This window comes from Hordeum vulgare, chromosome 2H, assembly GCF_904849725.1.
Source record: "Hordeum vulgare subsp. vulgare chromosome 2H, MorexV3_pseudomolecules_assembly, whole genome shotgun sequence".
Lineage (NCBI taxonomy): Eukaryota > Viridiplantae > Streptophyta > Magnoliopsida > Poales > Poaceae > Hordeum > Hordeum vulgare.
The window spans coordinates 22,324,532-22,346,100 of NC_058519.1; the positions used below are offsets into that span (position 1 = coordinate 22,324,532).

Here is a 21,569-nt window from a genome sequence, read left to right on the forward strand (position 1 = left end):
GCCCAGAAATGAAGTCTTCACGGGCGTTAGTCCTCAGTTTGTCCCTTTTTGTCACTTGATGACAAAGGGGGAGAAACTTGAGAGTTAGTCTTCAAACGAGATTTATTTTTGGGGCTTATGAACTATATTTAAGTTACAAACTCTTGGCTCTTCTAAAGTTTTTATGTAATGAGTTGTAACTTAAGCCCGATGGTACTCTGACGCTTTTGAACGTTTTTCTTCGCATGCTTAGTTTTTCTTCGCATGCTTATTCCTCAAGTTTTAATGCACGCATGCTGAAATTCGTCAGATACCATTTGCCATCATGCATCTTCATTTTCTTCATATAATATGTTATATGTATGCATGATTTACAAGATTCAGGGGGAGATCTCCATGATATAAATCATCAATGTGCATATGCTATAAAAGCAAAATCCTCAAGGTATGCACATCTTCAGGGGGAGTCTCTGTGAATCTTGTTTTAAAATTCCTCAAATGAGTATTTACACTTCATATTTTTGACCCCTGTTGAAGACTTAACCTAATTGTCATCAACCACCAAAAAGGGGGAGATTGTAAGTGCATCTAGTGCCCCTTAGTGATTTTGGTGGTTTGAAGACTTATCGGTTAAGTATCTAATGTGTTTATAAGTGTACACAGGATCTATAAGTCATTGAGGAGTTTGAGATATTTGAAGAATATCGACCCCTAAAAATATATGTCTTCAGTTGAAGAAATTGGTCTGAAGCTGAAGAAATGAATCGCGAAGAATTTGCGATGAAATTGACATTCCTCATGAAGATATTGATATTGAGAAGATCGGTGGTTCCTGAAGAAAATCGTTCTGAAGAAATTGAAGCATGAAGATTTACGTTTTCTGTTTTACTTTCTTCGCATTTGATGAATAGGAACACCGTACTGTTAAAGGGGGTCAAAGTAACGCTATGGAATGAATTTCCTCATGATGCTCAACCCAAGACTAATCCTACCAAAAGCCTCAAGTGAGGAATATGAGTGACATGAGGACTCTCACAGTTGAGAGTCCCGACCGTTTCGATAAGCCACGCCAAGTCACTGATCTTATCCACTCCAACGATCATATTATTTAAGGGCATTAATGTCAAATCATGCCGGGATGCTCCCAGGCTATAAATAGTCGCCCCCCCACAACCACTAGCTGGTTGGCTGCTCCGTTCGAAACTGACACTTGTCATAAGAGCAACCCAAATTCCTCAGAGCCTACGAGAGTAAATCATCAGTGAGGAAATACACCACCCACCGAAACCACAAACCAAACCTAGTGATTGAGCATCACTGAAGAAGTTGTTCCTGTGTGGGACTGAAGCCTTTTACCTTTGAGGACTGTGCATCCTCCAGACGGTTAGGCGTCATGGTCTAGAGCAATCCAGCAGTCAATTGTGGATTGCCGGGTGACCGAGTTTGTGAGGGTTTGGAAGTTTGCCCTGAAGACTTACCACGAGTGTTGGGCGAGGACTGTGTGTCCTTAGCTCAAGGAGAATACGGTAGGGACTGTGTGTCCCGGGACTGGGTGTCCTTTGGTTTAAATACCAAGCCGCTCCAAACCAGATGTACAACTGTCACAGCAGTTGGAACTGGGTCATCAACAACAGTCTTCTTCAAGAATCGGGTTCTAATTCCTCAACTCTTTACATTCTCTGTATTATGTGTTGATGACATTCACTGTGATTGTTTGAAGAATTTGCTGAAGACTTTCTATGAATTTCCTCAACCCCAAATTCTTCACTTGAGTTAATCATCATCTGTATTCTGCGTGCCTGCTTGCTGTGCAATCGGTTTTCATAATCTTCACTCTGTAATACTGCTGTTGTGAACAATTGCACAACTGATCCTTAACTGTTTCCGCTGTAAGTTAGTCATCAGTGAGGAATTTCCTCAAAAGGAATTTCCTCAGTGATGAAATTCTAAAAATCTCCTATTCACCCCCCTCTAGTCGATATAACGCACTTTCACATCGCCGTGCTCTAAAAGATCTAAGTGAAGCACTTAGAGCAAAGTTATCTAGCTCAAAAGATATAAGCGAAGCACATGTGAGCTAAATTGCCTAACTCAAAAGATATAAGCGAAGCTCAATGAGTATTCTAGCAAATTCACGATGAGTGCATGTCTCTCTCAAAAGGTGTGTGGCAAGGATGATTGTGACACAACAAAAATAAAAGACACCTATAATACACGACGCTCCAAGCAAAAACACATATCATGTGGTGAATAAAAATATAGCTCCAAGTAATGTTACCGATGGATTGAAGACGAAAGCGGGGATGCCTTCCCGGGGCATCCCCAAGCTTAGGCTTTTTGGTGTCCTTGAATTTGTCTTGGGATGCCTTGGGCATCCCCAAGCTTGAGCTCTTTCCACTCTTTATCCCTTTGTCCATGAGAACATCACCCAAAACTTGAAAACTTCACAACACAAAACTTAAACACAAACTCGTGATATCATTAGCACAAGAAAACAAACTACCACCTCTTTAGGTACTATAGAAAACTTAATTTCTATTTATATTGGTGTTAGATTACTGTATTCTCACTCTTCCATGGCTAGTACCCCCCGATACTATCCATAGTTTCATCAAAATAAGCAATCAACACAACAAAAACAGAATCTGTCAAAAACACACCAGTCTGTAGCAATCTGTATACTTCGTATACTTCTGGTATCTCAAAAATTCTGAAAACTTACGAAAATTTGGGAAATTGGCATATCAACAAGAAGCAAAAAGAATCAACTCAAAAGCTCTTTGTTGATAAAAATGAAAAATAATTTCGTGAGCGAAAATTTTCTGTCTTTTTCCAGCATGATCAAACAACCATCACCAAAACTAGTCATAAAGGTTTTACTTGGCTCAAACACAAAAAGAAACACAAAAAACACAATCATAACAGAATTATGATGGTGTGTACGCAACAAAACAGAAAGCAAAAAAGCAAAGATAAATTCATTGGGTTGCCTCCCAACAAGCGCTATTTTTAACGCCCTTAGCTAGGCATTGATAATTCAATGATGCTCAAATAAAAGATAGCAACCGGACACGACGGGAGCATCATGAAACATGTGACAAACATATCTAAGTCTAACATACTTCCTATGCATAGGCATTTTATAGGAAAACAGATTGTCAAGACAACCAATAGTTACGATATGCAAAGAAGAAGAAAGAGACAATATCAATCTCAACATAACGAGAGGTGATTTGGTAACATGAAAGTTTCTACCACAATATTTTCCTCTCTCATAGCAATTACATGTGGGATCATAATCAAATTCAACAATATAGCTATCACAAAGGATATTCTTTTCATGATCCACATGCATGCAAAGTTGACGCTCTTCAAAAATAGTGGGATTATCATCAACTAAAGTCATGACTTCTCCAAACACACTTTTAATATTATTGCAAACATCATAATCATCATGAGGGTTAAACAAATTTTCAAGATCATAAGAAAAATAATCACCCCAATCACGATCATCGCAACAAGTAGTGGACAAAGCAAAACTAGCATCCCCAAGCTTAGCGTTTTGCATATTTTTAGCATGATTGTCATTAATAGAATTTATAATGAAATCATTTTAATCATGCTTTTCATTCAAGGAGCCCTCGTGAATCACTTCATAAATTTCTTCATCATGATTTTCAGATTCACGCACCTCAAGCAAAACTCCATAGAGAAAGTCAAGTGCACTCAACTCACTAGCAAAAGGTTCAACATAATTGGATCTCTTAAAGAGATTAGCAAGTGGGTGAGGATACATATCACTAGATTTTCAGCAAGCCAAGATGCAAGCATATTGAAGGCACATAACACACAAGCAAAGGAAATGCGAACGAAAAAGGCAAATATTTTTGTAAATTTTTGTTTTCAAAAGTGGGGGAGAGGAAAATGACAGGCAAAAAAAGTAAATGCAAGAGATGAGTTTGCGATGGTTACTTGGATAAGCTTCGCTTGATGCTCCCCGGCAACGGCGCCAGAAATTCTTCTTGCTACCTCTTGAGCTTGCGTTGGTTTTTTCCTTGAAGAGGAACGGATGATGCAACACAGTAGCAGTAATTATTTCCCTCAGTTTGAGAACCAAGGTATCAATCCAGTAGGAGTATCAAGCCAAGTTCCTAAAGTACCTGCGCAAAAACAGCAAACTTGCACCCAACGCTACAAAGGGGTTGTCAATCCCTTCACGATTGATTGCAAGGTGAGATCTGAAGGTGGAAAGTGCAACAAAGTAAAAGTGTAAGGCTGAAAATATGATGTGAAGTAGACCCGGGGGCCATAGTGTTCACTAGAGGCTTCTCCCATGATAGCAAATATTACGGTGGGTGAACGAATTACTGTCGAGAAATTGATAGAACCGCGCAAAGTCATGACGATATCTAAGGCAATGATCATACATATAGGCATCACGTCCGAGACAAGTAGACCGATACTATTTGCATCTACTACTATTACTCCACACATCGACCGCTATCCAGCATGCATCTAGTGTATTGAGTTCATGACAAACAGAGTAACGCCTTAAGCAAGATGACATGATGTAGACGGATAAATTCATGCAATAGATATAAACCCCATCTTTTTAACCTTGATGGCAACAACATGATGCGTGCCTCGCTACCCCTTCTGTCACTGGATGAGGTCACCGCACGGTATGAACCCAAAACCAAGCACTTCTCCCATTGCAAGAATCATAGATCAAGTTGGCCAAACAAAACCCACAACTCGAAGAGAATTAGAAGGATATCAAATCATGCATATAAGAGATCAGAAGAAACTCAAATAAGATTCATAGATAATCTGATCATAAATCCACAATTCATCGGATCTCGACAAACACACCGCAAAAGAAGATTACATCGAATAGATCTCCATGAAGATCATGGAGAACTTTGTATTGAAGATCCAAGAGAGAGAAGAAGCCATCTAGCTACTAGCTATGGACCGGAAGGTCTATGGTGAACTACTCACGCATCCTCGGAGAGGCAATGATGTTGATGAAGAAGCCCTCCGTGTCCGAATCCCCCCTCCGACAAGGCACCAGAACGTGCCCCAGATGGGATCTTGCGGAGACAGAAGCTTGCGGCGGAGGAAAAGTATTTGCGTGGCTCTCTCCCATGGTTTTGGATTTTTCGGGGATTTATACGCGGAAGAAGTAAGGCAGAGGAGCCACATGGGGGGCCCACAAGCCTGCTACGCGCGGCCCCCAGGCCGTGGCTAGGGGGCTTGTGGCCTCCCGTGGTGCCCTCTGCCTTGGTTCTCAACCTCCCTGCGTATCTTTTGTTTCGAAAAAAATCTTTTCGGAGGTTTTATTCTGTTTGGACTCCGTTTAATATTCTCCTTTGAAAAGGGTCAAAAACACGGAAAACAGGAACATACACTTGGCACTGAGTTAATAAGCTAGTCCCAAAAAAGATATAAAAGGCATACAAAACATCCAAAGTTTGATAAGATAATAGCATGTAACTATAAAAAATTATAGATACGTTGGAAACGTATCACGCGCCGCTGCCCTGCCTGGGGCATGGGGCGACGGCGGTGCCCCTCGGCTAGGCGGAGGCCCGATCACCCTACGGTGGTGGTCGGTAGCGCGCGAGGTGGTGGCGTGGCCCTTGACGGCGGGGTGGCATGGTGGCGTGGGATGGCCGACGACGCGCCCCCGACCCAGATCTGGGCCCTGTGGGCCTGCCCCCGTTATGGCTTCATCGTCGTCTGTATGGTGAGGAGGAGGAGCAGCTCGGACGGGGGCGACGTCGTCGATGGCGTGCCTGTTGCAGCGCGACGACGGGAGCTTTACGGGCGTGGAGGGTCCGGCCGGGCTTGTGGGCCCACGAGCCTGGTATGCTCCTGCTATTGTGTTCGATCGGCTGTCGTCGTTGACGGTGGAGGTTGAGCCCTCGCGCGTGCCGACGGTGTTACTGCCGCTAGTCCCGACTCCAATTCATCACTATGCAGACCTCACCTCGTGGTGTCGTGGTGAGACGGCGTGGAGACTTCAAGACCGCTTTGGCACAGGATGGTGGTCGCTTTGGTGGTGGGCTCCGAAGCATCCGAGGTAAAGGTTGGGATCGGGGGAAACCCCTGTCGGCCTGGCCGACACCGACGCGGTGGCGCTTGTGGGTGCCGTAGGACCTTCCTGGAGGGTGTCGGGGGCTACCCTTCCTCTCGCCTCTTCGCGTACCGGGGGAAACCCTTGGCAGGAGCGTCGTCATCGTCGCGATCCTTCTTGGAGGTATTGATTAATATCGTTGCTTCGGAGCCTTGGAGCTTGGTGGGAGATCTTCGGTGTGCGCAGTGATCGTGAAGCTTCTTCGTTTCTGTCGATCCGTCGTTGTCGGTATTTTCTTCTTTTGTTTTTTCTCTTTCGTTTTTCTATACGACTGTGCTGCTTTCGTTTCAACACGTATTGTTGACTGTATTTGTTGGTTGCTTTATAATACAAAGCGGAGAAAACCCTTTTTCATAGAAAACACCGTGGCAGATCATGATGGCACTTTGGAAGCGAACCCCACGTACCACGCCGACCGTGTCATTCCCATTTAATGGTTGTCTCGCAGGAACTATCTTCATTGAGACAGAAGCAACAAGCTTTTTGCCACGAGAAACTATCAGAAAGGAGACAGTACATAAGCTCTCCTATTAAGGAAACTAGAATCGGCTAGCTAAGTTATTTATAAAAAAAAATATGACATGCTAAAGATTTATGCTATGGAAAAAAAAGCATAAGCGATGTGAAAACGTACATGACTCCTAGCCAGACCTTAGGCAAGATTATTTTTTGTGAAAAACAAACCCCACAAAGCTAAAACATCACGATAACCCCCTCCTCCTCGCGTTGCTTCCGTGTGGCGACCGGCGGGGAAACCCTGTACGTCGGCTCCGAGCCTCCCCCTCCTCCCTTCCCTCCCTCGCCGCCGCAGGACCATGCTTCCGGGAAAGCCCGCCGGTGCCGGTGGCGGCGGGGCTCCTCTTCATCCCACTCAGAGAGGTTGTTGGCGCGGTGCAACAACGTTCGGTGGTGCTTCACGCTGGTGGGGGGCGCGGAGGCATGGCGGCCGGCTCTGGCGGCAGGGTTGCGAGGGCTTGGTGGTGGCGCAGTGGGCTTCACGGGGCAGCTCACGCTCGTGGCTGCGGTGGCGGCCAGTGCTCTTGGGTGCGGGTGAGGGGTGGCTTCGTGCTCCTTGTCGGTGGCTGGGCGAGCTGTCGCTGGTGGCCTCGCGTCGAGCTGCGTCGGCCACCACGGTGAGGGGACAACGGGGTGTGTCCGGTGGGGAGTTGGAAGGAGGGATGTGAGGCCCTGATGTGGGGCCACCCATCGCCGGTGCGGGGGTGCATCGATCCGGACGCGTCAACTCCTACTCCTCCTTTCCTCGGTCGTGTGCCCTCTGGCAAGGTTCTGGCGATGTTTGAGGCAGGGCGACAGCTTGTTGCTCCATCGACGGGTGCTGCCAGTCAGACCAAAGCCAAGCCCTTTGGGCATTCACATAGTTGCTTGGATGTACGGCGGCAGCCCTGGCGGCGAGAGATGCGGTGTTCGTGGGCGGAGCACGAGTCTTGGGTGTGGTCGGGCAGTCATGGTCACGCATGTGACATGGTTGCTGATGTTTGGCATAACATGGTGGTTTGGCAGAGGTTTAACATCAAAGTGCATAACTTGCCCGGTCCTCTCCGGCCAACGGTGGCGGTGGCCACGGGCGTCGTTTCCTTCATGAAGGCTCCGACGTGGTGTCCTTGGCTCTCCACGTTGCTCCGGGTGAAAACCTAATCCTCGGGGATCGGGCGATGACGACTATCAATGTCGTGCCCTTCTTGAAGGCACCGCCTTGAAGTCCATGCTTCGTCACTGTCCCGCTTCACTTTTCGGTGGCTAGGTCTCGGGAGGTCCTCGTCGATCCCAATTAGTTCCTTTTGTCTCATCTGTAGTGTGCTTGGTGGTCGATTGAGTAGTGTTGCGGTGCATCGGCATTCTTGTATCTTGTCTTGGATGTGTGTGTTGTCTGAGGTGGTGGCGCGTTGTATCCAGATGTGTCTCTCTGGTGGTTGTTTTATATATAAAGCCGGGCGAAAACATTTTTCGGTAAAACGTACATGACTGTTACTCCCATCTTTAAAGAAATATAAAAGATACTTTTATATTTCTTCACGAGGGTATTATAAAATATTAATACATGCCACTTTGGTTTCTCCCTTTTCATTCTTTTCAGAACATTCTCCCTTTTTATGTGACTTTTGTTTCTCCTCGCTGAAGGGGAAAATGCAAACGTTATTCGGCTCCACTGGGCCTTGTTCGGTCCGATCTCCTGTGGGCTTTACCACCTCTACCACATACGGTTCCCCTCAAAAACAAAAACAAAAAAAAGCCTCTACCACATCACCGAGGCCACTCCTCCCCGGAATCCCACGCCACAGCCGAATCCCGCGGCGCGTTCTCCTCCCAAAACCCAGCCGCACCGCGGGGTGGAGAATCGGCCCGAGCTTGGCTTCGGCGCGAGCAGGGGCCGGCGGCCACCGCGGGAGGAAGACGGGATGCCGCGTCCCTTACCCGCGCTGGCGACGCGTGCAGCAAAGAGAATGGCGGGCGCGGCGGAGCGGGAGGAGACGCCGGCCTGCTGCTATGGGTAAGGCCGATACTAGTCTAACGTCGCCAATTTGATAGGATTTTCACCGTTATATGAACGCCGCCTCAGTCAGGACTGATATCAGCAAGTAGCATGCAGTAGAGTAGATAGAGACACATGTTTAGGGATACAGTGCGCAAAAATTTGTGCGTGTGTGTGCTGGGTGGGGGGCAGCGTTCGCCATGAACAACATTGCTCAGTGGTATTTGCATGCACCTCTTAGAAATAAACTGCACTCCTTTACCTAAATTACATGACTGTATCATCAAGTAGAAGCAATCTTTTTTTGAAGTCCATTGTTCATGAGCTGTGGCCATTTTTCAACTGCTTGTTCAGGACAGGTACCACAAATTCATACCTCAATTCAGTGAGAACAAGCACAATTATTTTGTTTTCCGCTTTCGGTTCTGAGCAGGTGCAACCTTTTCAGTTATGAAACGCATGGGAGTGAGATACCTCAAGTGTGCAATACCAGCCGTAAGCTATTCAGTTCGTTGACGGCGCCGAGCCGGTTAATCTGCAACTCTCAGAAGTGCAGAGTTTGCCAAAGAGTTCTGCCACTGCTTCAAGAACTCTTACCCGGATGTTGTTAATGCTGCGCTGCTCGCCACTTCAATTCTTCAATGGTGGGCTCCACTGTTGCTGCCTATATTGCTTGGAATATTTGGAATGACCAGAACCGGGGAGTTTTTCAGCATAAGACAGCTTCGATGTCAGCTGTCGCTGCCTTCATCAGAGAAGATATCAGCCTCTTTGCTGAGGCCTGGGAGTAGTTCCTTTTCTATTTTTTGTACTGCTTGCCTCGGCTGCTGTGGCCTCTTTCTTTCCCTCCTGTTTTCTTAGGCTGTGACCAAAGCCTACTTGTACAGTTTTCCCTCTACTAAATGCAAAGGCAGAGCACCTGCCATTTCTGGTAAAAAAGAAGAAGTGCAGAGTTGTGAGACCTGCCGACTGGGTTTCTTAATTAGCTTGTTTATGATTTAAAGCTGAAGGTGATTAGTTTTGCTGACTTTTGCACTTTTGTGATGACAGACCAAAAATCAATGGCCTAAAGGATCAGCTCATGGGATTCGAGGCAAGTCTGGCAGACGCTATGTCCAGTACGCATTTCAAGCATTTCTTCACTCACTTGTGCACTTTGCAGTAATGGCATCTATATCCTACTCAATTTGTTTATTTTTGGTTATAATGGTTCACCACATGCGCTAGTTAATCAATGTTTGATTTCGTATTGATGTCCTTGCATTTTACTGCATTCCATGGAAGGGCTGAAATCTTGTACACTGCCTCTCCAGCCTGAGTGAAGAAAAAGGATCACAAAGTAAGCTCACCAGTGAGTCAATTTTGAATGCCACTCCAACGAACGAGCAGCTCAGGAGCTTGGTCTTGTATTAGAAGGCTAGGACTAGGAGAGATAAGTGTAATATCACATCAGCTTTGAGGTAAAAATGTATTCTAAATCATATAGTACAATATTTTAAGGCTGCACAGTATTACTATTATCTGATCCGCAAAGCCTAAACTGAGTAGGAAATTAGAAGTGTTTCAGTAGGATTTAAAGATATGAGTCCAAATATTCCAGTCTGAGCTCTTTTGAACTCCTAGGGTCAACATATTTTGCCGTTGTAATTGATAGTTATGTTGACTCCAACATGATTCTTTTGTTAGAATATTTCCCTTGGCTATGTGCAGGACGTGAAATCAACATGCCTTCATACATCTTCATTTGATGCCAGCTATCGAAGCTATTGAGGCTAATATTGACACGATGGGAAAAAGAACCTAGACGAAGTTATCTTGTGGTACAATAAATTTCTCGGTTTTGAAGTTTTTGCAGAATGTATTGAGAGTTTCAATGACATGGTCCATTAAGTTGCTTCATACCATCACATGTGACATCTCCTCTTTTTTCAAGGGGTTAGATTTGTCTTCAATAAAGTTGACATGCAAAGAATGGCGGGCCTGTGGCCTGCTGGTCCTGCACTGTCTAATATTCATATTGTTTGAAAATGTATAGGCATTGAAGTTCTCATTTTCTTTATATGACAGTAGTTGAGTGTATTCCACTGCTTAAAGACACTGAAGAATTGTTGAAGGATTTCAACCGCACTAAAAATCTCTAAAGTTTGTTAAGAGTCATCAGAGCAAGGTCCTGGTTTCAAACCAGCCTCCTTGCAGAAGTACTCCCTCCGTCCCAAAATAAATGTCTTAAGCTTAGTACTCCCTCCATTTTTATATACAAGGCCACTTCGTTTCTCGTGCCAAACTTTGACTTATAATTTTGGTCAACAAAATATGGGTTATATGTCGTAAAAAATATATCATTGAAAAGTTACCTAAAAAATGTGCATCTAATGACATACTTTTTATGGTATATAACTAATAATTTTGTTTGTAAAATTAACAGTCAAAGTTAGACATAAATATATGAAATGGCCTTGTATTAGTAGATGGAGGGAGTTCATTTTTGTATTAGAGGTAGTACAAAGTTGAGACACTTATTTTGGGACGGAGGGAGTATTATGCAAGGGTAAGGCTTTAAGCACTGGGTACACCCTTTTTAAAGTTGACATGCAAAGTCCTGACAATGAGTATTTATTTTGCGCAAAGGTCCCATAAAGATGAATACAGCTGTGAGTTACAAGTTTCTACCTGTGCTTTCTAATATTCATATTGTTTGAAAACGTGTAGTCAACTAGTCATTGAAGTTCTCATTTTCTTTATAACAGTAGTTCAGGGAAACTGCAGCAAGATTCCAGCGGCTACCATTAAAGGTATTCCATGCTTCCTTAGAAAACTTCATCGAGTAGTACATTTTCCCTGAAATGCCAGTTAATGATGGCACTGTTTCCCCCAAGAGTAATTATTTTAATATTGCTGCCATAATGTTCTCTGTATGTATCGAGTATTTACCTAAATTTTCAGCAATCTGTTTTGCACCTTTCATTGTTATGGGGGCCATATATGCTGCACCTGGTCTTATTATTGATCTTTTGATTTGGATTATATAAATGAATTTACTTTTTAATACAGATTATTTATTACCACATGCTCATAGTTAGTGAAAATAGTTAGTAAATGGTCAAGATATATGTAGTTTCCACTTTTTATGATGATATGAGAATAGACATTGAGTTATTTTTCTCTCGAACGGGCACTCAAGTAATCATCATTGTATTAGAAGAAACGGCAAAACGCCACGATGGAGCAAGTCTTACAACCTAAAAAAAATAGAAACAGAAAGAAATCAAAGCCAAACCAAAAACAAGAAATAAAATACACGATGGAGCAAGTCTTACAACCTAAAAAAAAGAGAAACAGACAGAAACCAAAGCCAAACCAAAAACAAGAAACAAAATACAGGCAAAAAAAGGCATTGTACACTACCTTAAAACCTTATGGCATAGGGTCAAGAGGTCACCCATGTTGAGGGCGTGCTGAGTGCCTGGCTGCGGCAAGCAGACATAGCTGCACTTCAGCGAGGATGGCATCCGCCAGCATGGCGGATCAGGCGAGGCATTGCCAAAAACGCAGTCAGTTTGAAGGCTCCACTGCTGCCACATCATGAGGACTATGGGTGATCTTGCGCCTTTGGCCGTGTCTGGGCCGGTACGCTCTGCTGTGCTCTCAAACCAGCTGGTGAACTCGTCGCCAGGTTGCACATATGGAACCTTGCAATTCGTAGGAAATTGGCAGAATGCATAGGTCTGTTTTTAAATCACTAAAGCTCATATAATACATATGTTGTTGGAAGACCAATAAGTTTACTTCCTGCGACCTCACAATAAATTCATTTACTCAAAAATTAATTTTTGACAAACATAATCTTTGGTGTATGTTTTAATTGACTGAGTGTCGAGATGATCCTAGATATGGACTTATATTGACCATATTTGCATGATGGAAGGCTGGCAGCATGTCTAAGGAGTTATAATACCATGGAAACTTGAACTGTACCTTCCTGTTTGTATGACGTAATCTTCCTAATAATCTTGGTAATTTGAAATTATGGTTTAGTTTTCTGATCTAAAGTAGTAGAAGCTCCACTGTGTTTTGCTGATTTGGTTTCACAAAATTGTCAAACTTCAAGGATTTTGAACTGCAAATAACATGACTGCTAACTGAAAGGAATGCCAAGTACCTGCTGCAGAGCAGTTCATTTTCATGTCTGATATGTAGCAAACCATGCATAGTGTGCTTCCTCATGATGAGTAATACTGAAGATGGTGTATGGTTGAATAGTTATGTTGAAAGTTGGATGCCTAGCTTGTGAGCTATATAAATCTTTGTTCTGCACTACTGTAGAGTTGTAAATATGCTAAATATTCCTTTGTCATTTATAGAGTTCTATTCTAATCTCTGCAGGCAGGGCCGTCTCCAGAAATTTGGGGCCCCTGTGCGAGATGGAAAATGGGCCCTCAAATTTGGAGACTTAATATAACTAAAGAAACAATATAACTGTCTGCAGGGGTTCGATCATCTCACAAGTTCATTTCGCGCAGACACATCATCCATAACAACTTCATAATCACCAGTTTTGTCCTTCGATGCCAGAAGCGAAAGTGGCAGCAATCAAAGTCATTCCCGGAACCGTTCAAAGAATCAAGATCTCCCCTAGATGCTAGGACAGACATGCAAAGCAAAAGAGGATGATACATGAAGCAAAGGGTATGGACATGGCTCTTAACTGAAGAAACACTCAAAGAATACATTCCTCAATGGTATCGTACATCCTTGCCAGCTCAAGCAACTGAAAGAGTAGAAGACAAAACTAGCTAGGCATATGTTTCCCATTGCATCCATGCTTTTGTCACGTCATCTCGTTCGAACGATTATCTGATCCTCTTCTGTCAGACAACGTGGATTGGACCATTTGATGCTAGAACAGAGATGCAAAACAAAAGAGGATGATACATGAAGAAAGGGTCTTGGCATGGTCCTGAACTTCGATGCTACAACAGAGATGCAAAGCAAAAGGGATGATACATGAAGTAAAGGGTCTGGGCATGGTCCTGAACTGAAGAAACACTCAAAGAATACATTCCTCAATGGAATCATACCATCCTTGCCAGCTCAAGTAAATGAAAGAGTTGAAGGCAAACTAGCTAGGCATTGGTACAGGACAAAGCAGATCTATAGACCATGTGATGCCATTGTTGCTCGAAAAAAATAGTTGAGCCACACACCCGTGCATGCATGATAACCAATAATTCATTGGCATGTTCTAGGTTAGGCTCCTAGCTCCTCCCTTTTCTTGGTTAGGCTCCTAGCTAATCTGAGCCTAGCTAGCTTGCTGGACATACACCAGCCAGCCGGGCCGCGGCTGCGATGGCTGAGCTCGCATCTGGCGCCGTTAGCTCGCTGCTGGGCCTCCTCCGGAGCGAGGCGCTGCTGCTCAGCCGCGTCGGCAGCGACTCGGAGTTCATCAAGGAGGAGATGGAGAGCATGCACAGCTTCCTGGAGCACCTGGCCAGGACAGCACCTCGCGCAGGCGGCGGCGGGCACGACGAGCAGGTGCGCACGTGGATGAAGCAGGTCCGGGACCTGGCCCATGATTGTAGCAACTGCATCGACCTCTACCTCCGGCGCGGTGACCCGGCGGTCTACCGTGCCAGGGCCGGCCGCTGGCGCTACATCTGGTGGGCTTCCTGGTTGGTGCAGAGGATGGTCGCCCAGCACAACGCAGCCATCCGGCTGCGCGAGCTCAAGGAGCGGGCACGCGACGTTGGAAAGAGGCGGTTGCGGTACGGCGTGGAGATCCCGCGGAAGGAGGCGTCAGCATCTTTGCCGTTGTCGTCCCAAGCTGCTGTCACCGAGGACAAGGAGGAAGAGGAGGACGATGACGACTATCAGAATCAAGCGGCCGACGATTCTGATTCCCGTCATAGAGCTCTAGAACCTCGCCTTCTCGAGGAGTATTGCGACGAGAAGCTAGCCAACTGGTTGGAAACCAACAAGGCTAAATCCATAACATCCATTGCCATTGTTGTGCCGGATGATACAGAGGACATCAGTGCCGTCGCACGTGGCTCTTCGAGTTTGGCGACCGCCGACTTCACGTGCAAGGTCTGGGTCAATCTCTCGGCGCTGCACCTCCCATGGGATCTTCCTCTGTTATCCAGTGAGATCCTCTCCTACATTCTGCATGACTGTGAGCAGCAAGCCACACGGCAAGGCGAGATGAAGGGGTGGGAGCGAGACCCTATTCCTCGGGAACAAGTTTACCATTACAAACATAACCTCATGTGCGAAATATGGGACATGATTTATGGTGGAGAAATCTACAAAAAGATTGATGAAATCAAGAATAAGGTTGGAGAAGTTGATGCGGGGAAGATTGAAGGAGTCGACAGAAAGAAGGTTGAAGAAAACAAGTGCCTGGGCATACTCCTCCGTGCGCTGCGGCTCCGGCTGAGTGAGGCTGACATGTGTGTGCCACTATCCTTGGAGGAGGCTATCGAGGGAACTGCCTCCAAGCTGCAAACTCATATGGAAGCAGGCGAGTCTAACCTTAAGATTCGTCTCCATGCTACCCAATATAAAGATATCCTTCACAAGGTGTTCCTCGCAAACAAGCCCCCGCAGCACCAGCAGGTCCAGGAAGCCACCACCAGTGCTACTATGCTGATCAGTGAGGATCACATCAAACAAATCATCCACAACCAGAAGATTACTCTAGACATCATAATGGGGCTGCTTCCGAAGCCGCAGCAGCTACTAGAAGACACCTCTACCAAGGAACAAGCCACTGATGTTGCTGCTTCTGTAATCGAACAACACAAGGAGAACAACTCCATGGATATGTCAGGGGAGGCGTCCAATGCTGCTGCTGCTTCTGTTATCACAGAAACCAAAGAGAAAACAAAGGAGGTATCGGAGGAGGTTACCCGTGCTATTGCTTCTGCTGTTATGAAAGGAACCGGGAAAATGGAGAAATCAGGGGAGGCGACCAGGGATATTGCCGATGCCCTTGTCAAAGAAACCAAGGAGAAACTGAAGGAGCTATCAGGGGAGGTGACCAGTGCTATTGCTGCTGCTGTTATCAAGGAAACCAAGGAGAAAATGAAGGAGATGAAAATTACCAGTGCTATTGTTGCTGCTGTTATCAAAGAAGCAAAAGAGAAAATGGAGGAAATAGTGTCAGGAGAGGTTGAAGCGACCAGTGGTTTTGCTGCTGCTGTCAAAGAAACCAAGGACAAGATGTTTCAGATCTTGTGGAGGATGGAAGATCAGCTGCATATCAAAGGGATAGTAGACAAGATTAAGCTGCGTCTGGAAAATAAGAAGACCCTCATTATTCTCCAAGATGACAAAGACTATGTTTCAGCCAAATCCGTGTGGGAGGAGACCAGAAATGCTTTGAATCTGGTAGGTTGCGCAGATGGCAGCGCAGTGATCGTGTGCACAAAGAACAGCCAAATGGCCAAAGAATTTTGCCATCCACCAGAAGTAGAGCCAATAACTTGTTCTCTAGTTGGACTCTACTATGATACTGTACTCGAGCTTACAAAGGCACGGACGAATAATGGAAATGACGGCTACACCCCAAGCATTCTCCGTGAAATCTTGGCCAAGTGTCATCCACATGAGTTCTGCATGAAGATCTTCACGTACGCTCTTTATGATAATCCCAACAGGAGCTATGAAGAGCTGCGTAAGTTACATGAAGATCTGGTTCCCCACAAGACATTTGGCAGTAAAGCTAAGAAGATGATCAAGTTCTCCTACAAGGATCTGCCTAGAGAACACAAGACTTGCTTGTTATACCTTGCCATCTTTCCTCAAGGCCACAACATCAAGAGGTCAACCTTAATAGGACGATGGGTTACAGAGGGGTTGATAACTAAGCAAGACTGGGCCACTGCAGTGCATCATGCCGAGCAATGTTTTGACACTCTGATTAAACGGGGGCTTCTTTTTCCTCGTGAAATTGGTGCTGCAGGAAAGGTCAAGAGCTGCATGGTAGGTGATCAAGTTCATGGGTTCATCACCAAGGTCGCAAATAAAGAGCACATTTTGGATGCACGCCTGTCAGATCTTTGGGCTCGCCACTTCTCCATCTTTAGTGGTCTCCGACTCCGTGCCTCTGATGGCATTGAAAACTTTGTACGCAAGCTCCCCAAATACTCACCACAATTGCCATTGCTCAAGGTGCTAGATCTGGAAGGTACTAAATGCTTTGATAAAAGTCACTACCTCAGGAACATTTGCAACAAGATATTACTTCTCAAGTATCTGAGCCTAAGAGGAACAAATGTCAGATATCTTCCCAGTGAAATAAACAACCTCCATGAGCTAGAGGTATTGGATATCCGGGAAACTATGGTGCATGAGCATGCAACAAGGGATGTCCTGCTCCTGAAGCTAAGGCGCTTCTTGGCTAACCGTGTTGATCCAAGTTCAATACTCAATGATAAGTCACCACGCTTTCCTGTCCAGATTCCATTCAAGATTGAGAAAATGGAAAATTTGGAGGTACTGTCAAGTGTCAAGGCTTCAGGGGATGGCCGTGAGTTGAAAGAGATAAAAAATCTATGGCAATTAAGGAAGCTCAGTGTGGTTATCAAAGACAGGCATACTCACCTCACGAGGTTGCTTCAAGCGATCAGTGACCTAAACGATTGCCTTCGGTCTCTTTCTGTCACTATATCTTCCAACACCAGAACTAAGAGCATTCTCTCCAGCAAAGAGCAGCATCCAATAGATATGCACCGTTGGTTAAGACAAACTCCCAAGAATCTTGAGAGCCTAAGCATCAACGGAGTCACACAAATGGGGAAGCTTCTTGAACCTCTGGCCAAAGGTAGCGATGAGCTTGCCAAGGTAACTCTGACTGGCACCTTGTTGAAACAGGATGATCTGATGGTCCTTGCTGTGCTTCCCAAATTACACTCTGTCAGACTCCGAGCTAATGCATACAATGAGATCAAGCTCACCTTCAAGAAGGAAGAATTCCCACAACTCAAATACTTTGTTGTCGAGGGCCCCAACATGACTGAGACTGACATCAAGTTTGATGATGGAGCAACCGTTGAGCTTGAGAGGATCGTCTTGTCCTTGACCAACATAAGGTTTCTTAATGGGATCGACAACCTTCCAAAATTGAAGGAGCTTGAGTTAGAAGGCAACCAATTCTTACTTTCATTTTCTGAAGGTGAAGCATCCACTGAGCAAAGCATCGAGAGAAACTCTCTTGAGAGAACCACTGAAAGTAGGGAACCCGAACAAAACATTAATAGTGGGTCTGCTGAGCAAAACAAAAATGACAGAGCCACCGAGGGAAACACTCAGAGTAGAGCCCCTGAACAAAACAGGGAGAGTAGAGCTCCAGAGCAAAACACTGAGATGAGAGCTGGAATCACTCAGAGTGGAGATCCTGAGCAAAGCAATGATCGCGAAGCTCCCGAGCAAGACAGTCAGAGTATAGCTCCTAAGGAAATCACTGAGATTAATACCGAGCAAAAAACCGAGAGTAGAGCTCCTGATCAGAGCACTCAGAGGATACCTACTGAAGGAATAACTAAGAGTGGAGACCCTGAGCAAAGCAATGAGCGCAACGCTCCCGAGCAAGAAAGTCAGAGTACAGCTCCTAAGAAAAACACAGAGATTGGAACTGAGCAAAACAGCGAGAGTAGAGCTCTTGATCAGAACACTGAGAGGAGAGCCGCTGAGGAAATCGCTCAGAGTGGAGAGCTTGAGCAAACCAATGAGTACAAAGCTCCCGAGAAAGATAGTCAAAGTACAACTCCTAAGCAAAACACTGAGAAAAGAACCGACCAAAACAGCGAGAGTAGAGCTCTTGATCAGAACATTGAGAGCAGAGCTACCGAGGGAATCGCTCAGAGTGGAGACCCTGACCAAACCAATGAGCACAAAGCTCCCGAGCAAGATAGCCAAAGTACAACTCCTAAGCAAAACACTGAGATAAGAACCGACCAAAACAGCGAGAGTAGAGCTCTTGATCAGAACACTGAGAGCAGAGCTACCGAGGGAATCGCTCATAGTAGAGACCCTGAGCAGAGCAACGAGCACAATGTTCACGAGCAAGACAGTAAGAGTGTATCTCCTAAGGAAAACACTGAGATTAGAGCCGAGAAAAACATTGAGAGTGGACTTCTTGATGAAAACACTGAGAGCAAAGTGGTTGAGGGAAACACTCGAATTACATCCTCTAAGCAAAACCTGAAGAGCGGAGTTCCCGAGAAAAACAATCAGAGCTCTGATCTTGAGCATAATGCCGTGGAAAGAGCTGAGAAAAACTTCGAGAGTACATTCATCTTCAAGAAGGAAAAGTTCCAACATCTCAAGTATTTTCGCGTTGAGGACTCCAGAATGATCAACATCATCTTTGAAAGTGGAGCAGCTCCTGAGCTCAAGAAGATTGCCTTGTCCTTGACCAACAAAAGGTCCAAGCTCAGTGGTGTTTGCGGCCTCCCAAAATTAAAGGAGATCGAGTTGAAGGGTGACAAGTTCCTTCTTTCATTATTTAACAAAGTTGATCAAATTGCCAAGATAACTCTTCGTGATACTCAACTGAAGCAGGAAGATATGCAAATCCTTGCCAGGAAAAAAAATCTGCATTGCTTAGAGCTCTCAGACAATTCTTATGACAAAGGCCATCTGGCCTTCAAGGAAGATGAGTTCCCAACACTTGACCTTCTCATTGTTGAGTGCCCTACCATCAGCAGCATCAGCTTCACCAAGGATTCTGCTCCTAAGATCGAAAGGATTGTTTGGTCCTTCAACGAGATGAAGTCTCTCTCTGGCATTGACAACCTTCCGAGATTGAAGGAGATTGAGTGCATTGGTGACCATATCCCTCATCAGGTGAGAAAAGACATTGCAGCACATAAAGCGCAACCTAATCTTACACACAAGAAGCGACCAGCAAAGGAAACAAGCACAATAGAAGAGGACGATGATACAAGGTTTTCACCGATCTCCCGCTTCTTGAAGATCAAGAATCGGCGCTAGCTGGCTGAGGAAAGATTTGCGAGGATTTCACTCTCCATCTTCCACAGCTCCATCAATTCATCACTACTTCCCAGAACTGCTGGCCTGTTTGTCATGTTATCCATATGCGTACCTGTCACGGTATCTCCTTTAATCTCTAGTGCTTGTGTGCATGTTCGTTTTTTAATTTCCAGCAAAGTTGTGTGCATGCTTGTGTATGTTCGTATGTGTTTTCCTTTGGTTCATTCCACGCGGATGAATATTATTGTTAGGATGAACAACAACTATGTCACATAATTGTTGTCAAATATTGTCATTCTGTGACGATTCAAGCGATTTCGTCATTGTGTACTTGTAAGGGTTGATGTAAGTATGCTATCCATATGCGTACCTGACAAGAATAATATATCATGAATTGTATATTTACCTATACTTAATTGTGTCCGGAAGTTATTTACCATTTCAGCATTCTGCATTCTCATACATTATTAGGGAAAACTCTAGTAATAGCGCTGGGTTTAGCCTTGTTAGTGGCGCTGGATCGAGCGCTATTGCTATCGCGCTACAGCTAAATCCTAGTAGTAGCGCAGGTATGGCAGCGCTACTGGTAACTAGTATTATCAGTAGGGCTTGCCTGTCCAGCGCTGCTGCTAACTATAGTAGTAGCGTTTGCCCCTATAAAGTGCTGCTTAGCAGCAATGCTACTGCTAAATTTTGCTGCTTTCACAGCTTTATACCCTCTTTGTATTTCTGATATATTTATACAGATTTTATACAATATTTTCATCACATCATATTAAACATACACCACTCTCACATATCATTGACATACAATAGTCTCGTCATACCATCATCATCATCATCATCATTCAACACAAAATATCATCACATAATCTCGAAAATAGCGATACATAATTAGTGCGATCATGTCATGTCTCGAATAAGTGCGACTGCATGGTCATGGCACACCCACAAGTTTCATCATCTCTATCTACAACGTGATGTACAAGAGAAGAGGATCAACATGAGGAAGAGTGCGACTATGTAGTACCGACGGTCCCGCCCTTGGTACTATTGCTCATGCTGGAGTGTCGACCTGAAGTAACTACTTTTTGCTTCGGCTCTGGTGTCGAACCCTCTGTGGGTAGCACCCGGGTACCTGTGCACCTGGGCCTGAGCGGCTGGCTAGTGGTCGTAGACTCCTGGAACCCTCCCAACGTACACGACGTAGTAGTGCTTCGCCATCTCTGATCTAGGTACCTGCATCGTGAGTTGTTGATTTGAACGATAATATGCAACATAATTTACTTAAGAAAACAAAGAGAATGGTTAGCAAAATAAAAGAAACTAATAGTAAACATAAATGACGAAGTTACTCATACCCAAACTAATTAACTAGAATGATCTACGCTAGTTCTGGACCACGGTTTAGTTACATCACATAGTTTCAAAGTTTTGCCAAAGTTACGTCACATTGTCATTGACAATCAGTCGTTCAGGTCCTCGTCCCAATCTTCATAGTCAGCGAGGACGCACCTGAGCTTCGTGAAAGGGTTCATGTCCAGACGCTGCGCGACTAGAAGTGCTCGGACATCAACCCACGTGATTGCCCCATTGTAGAACATCCCCGTTGGTTCGAGGACTTGCTTCATGATCACTTGGGCTAGTTCACACTGTACGTGATAAAACTCATCTCGGATTCGATGATCCGGTGTCGTTCCTATGCTTGTGGCCTAGCTGACAATCTCGGCATCTTTGATAGTAGCTGACATGCGAAGGCGTTGATTATCCCTTCTAAATTCCATCAGGTGATGCATGAGGTAGAATCCATCAGCCATACTGTTGTTCGGTTGTTGGATGCAGCAGAAGTCGGTCTTATGGCCGAAAGCCAGTGCTTTATTCCTGGTCTTTTTCACCTTGATATATCCACCAGTCAGGCTGCAGGTCCACAGGGCAGAGTCGAGAACGCTCTTTACGTGTGTGTAATCC

At 45.0% G+C, this 21,569-nt stretch overlaps 1 protein-coding gene and 1 long non-coding RNA gene across 4 annotated transcripts; both read left to right on the forward strand.

The window, feature by feature from the left end:
• Positions 1-8,291: 8,291 nt before the first annotated feature.
• On the forward strand, positions 8,292-11,568 carry LOC123424547. Of its 3 annotated transcripts, XR_006621700.1 has the most exons (5): positions 8,296-8,627; positions 9,660-9,770; positions 9,923-10,069; positions 10,320-10,429; positions 11,357-11,568. It is a non-coding gene; the product is annotated as an uncharacterized LOC123424547 (long non-coding RNA). The 3 variants fall into 3 exon arrangements; XR_006621698.1 differs by having other exon boundaries at positions 8,292-8,627; positions 10,320-11,568; XR_006621699.1 differs by having other exon boundaries at positions 8,297-8,627; positions 9,660-9,727; positions 10,320-11,568.
• Positions 11,569-12,689: 1,121 nt separating this feature from the next.
• LOC123424548 lies at positions 12,690-20,012 on the forward strand. Its single transcript, XM_045108178.1, has one exon. It carries the CDS (start codon positions 13,956-13,958, stop codon positions 19,599-19,601), a length of 5,646 nt encoding a protein of 1,881 aa, XP_044964113.1. The 5' UTR covers positions 12,690-13,955; the 3' UTR covers positions 19,602-20,012.
• The last annotated feature ends 1,557 nt before the right edge of the window (positions 20,013-21,569 follow it).

Bases quoted from the DNA above. Each gene is read 5' to 3' on its own strand.
- LOC123424548 (XM_045108178.1), top strand. From the start codon at position 13,956: ATGGCTGAGCTCGCATCTGGCGCCGTTAGCTCGCTGCTGGGCCTCCTC.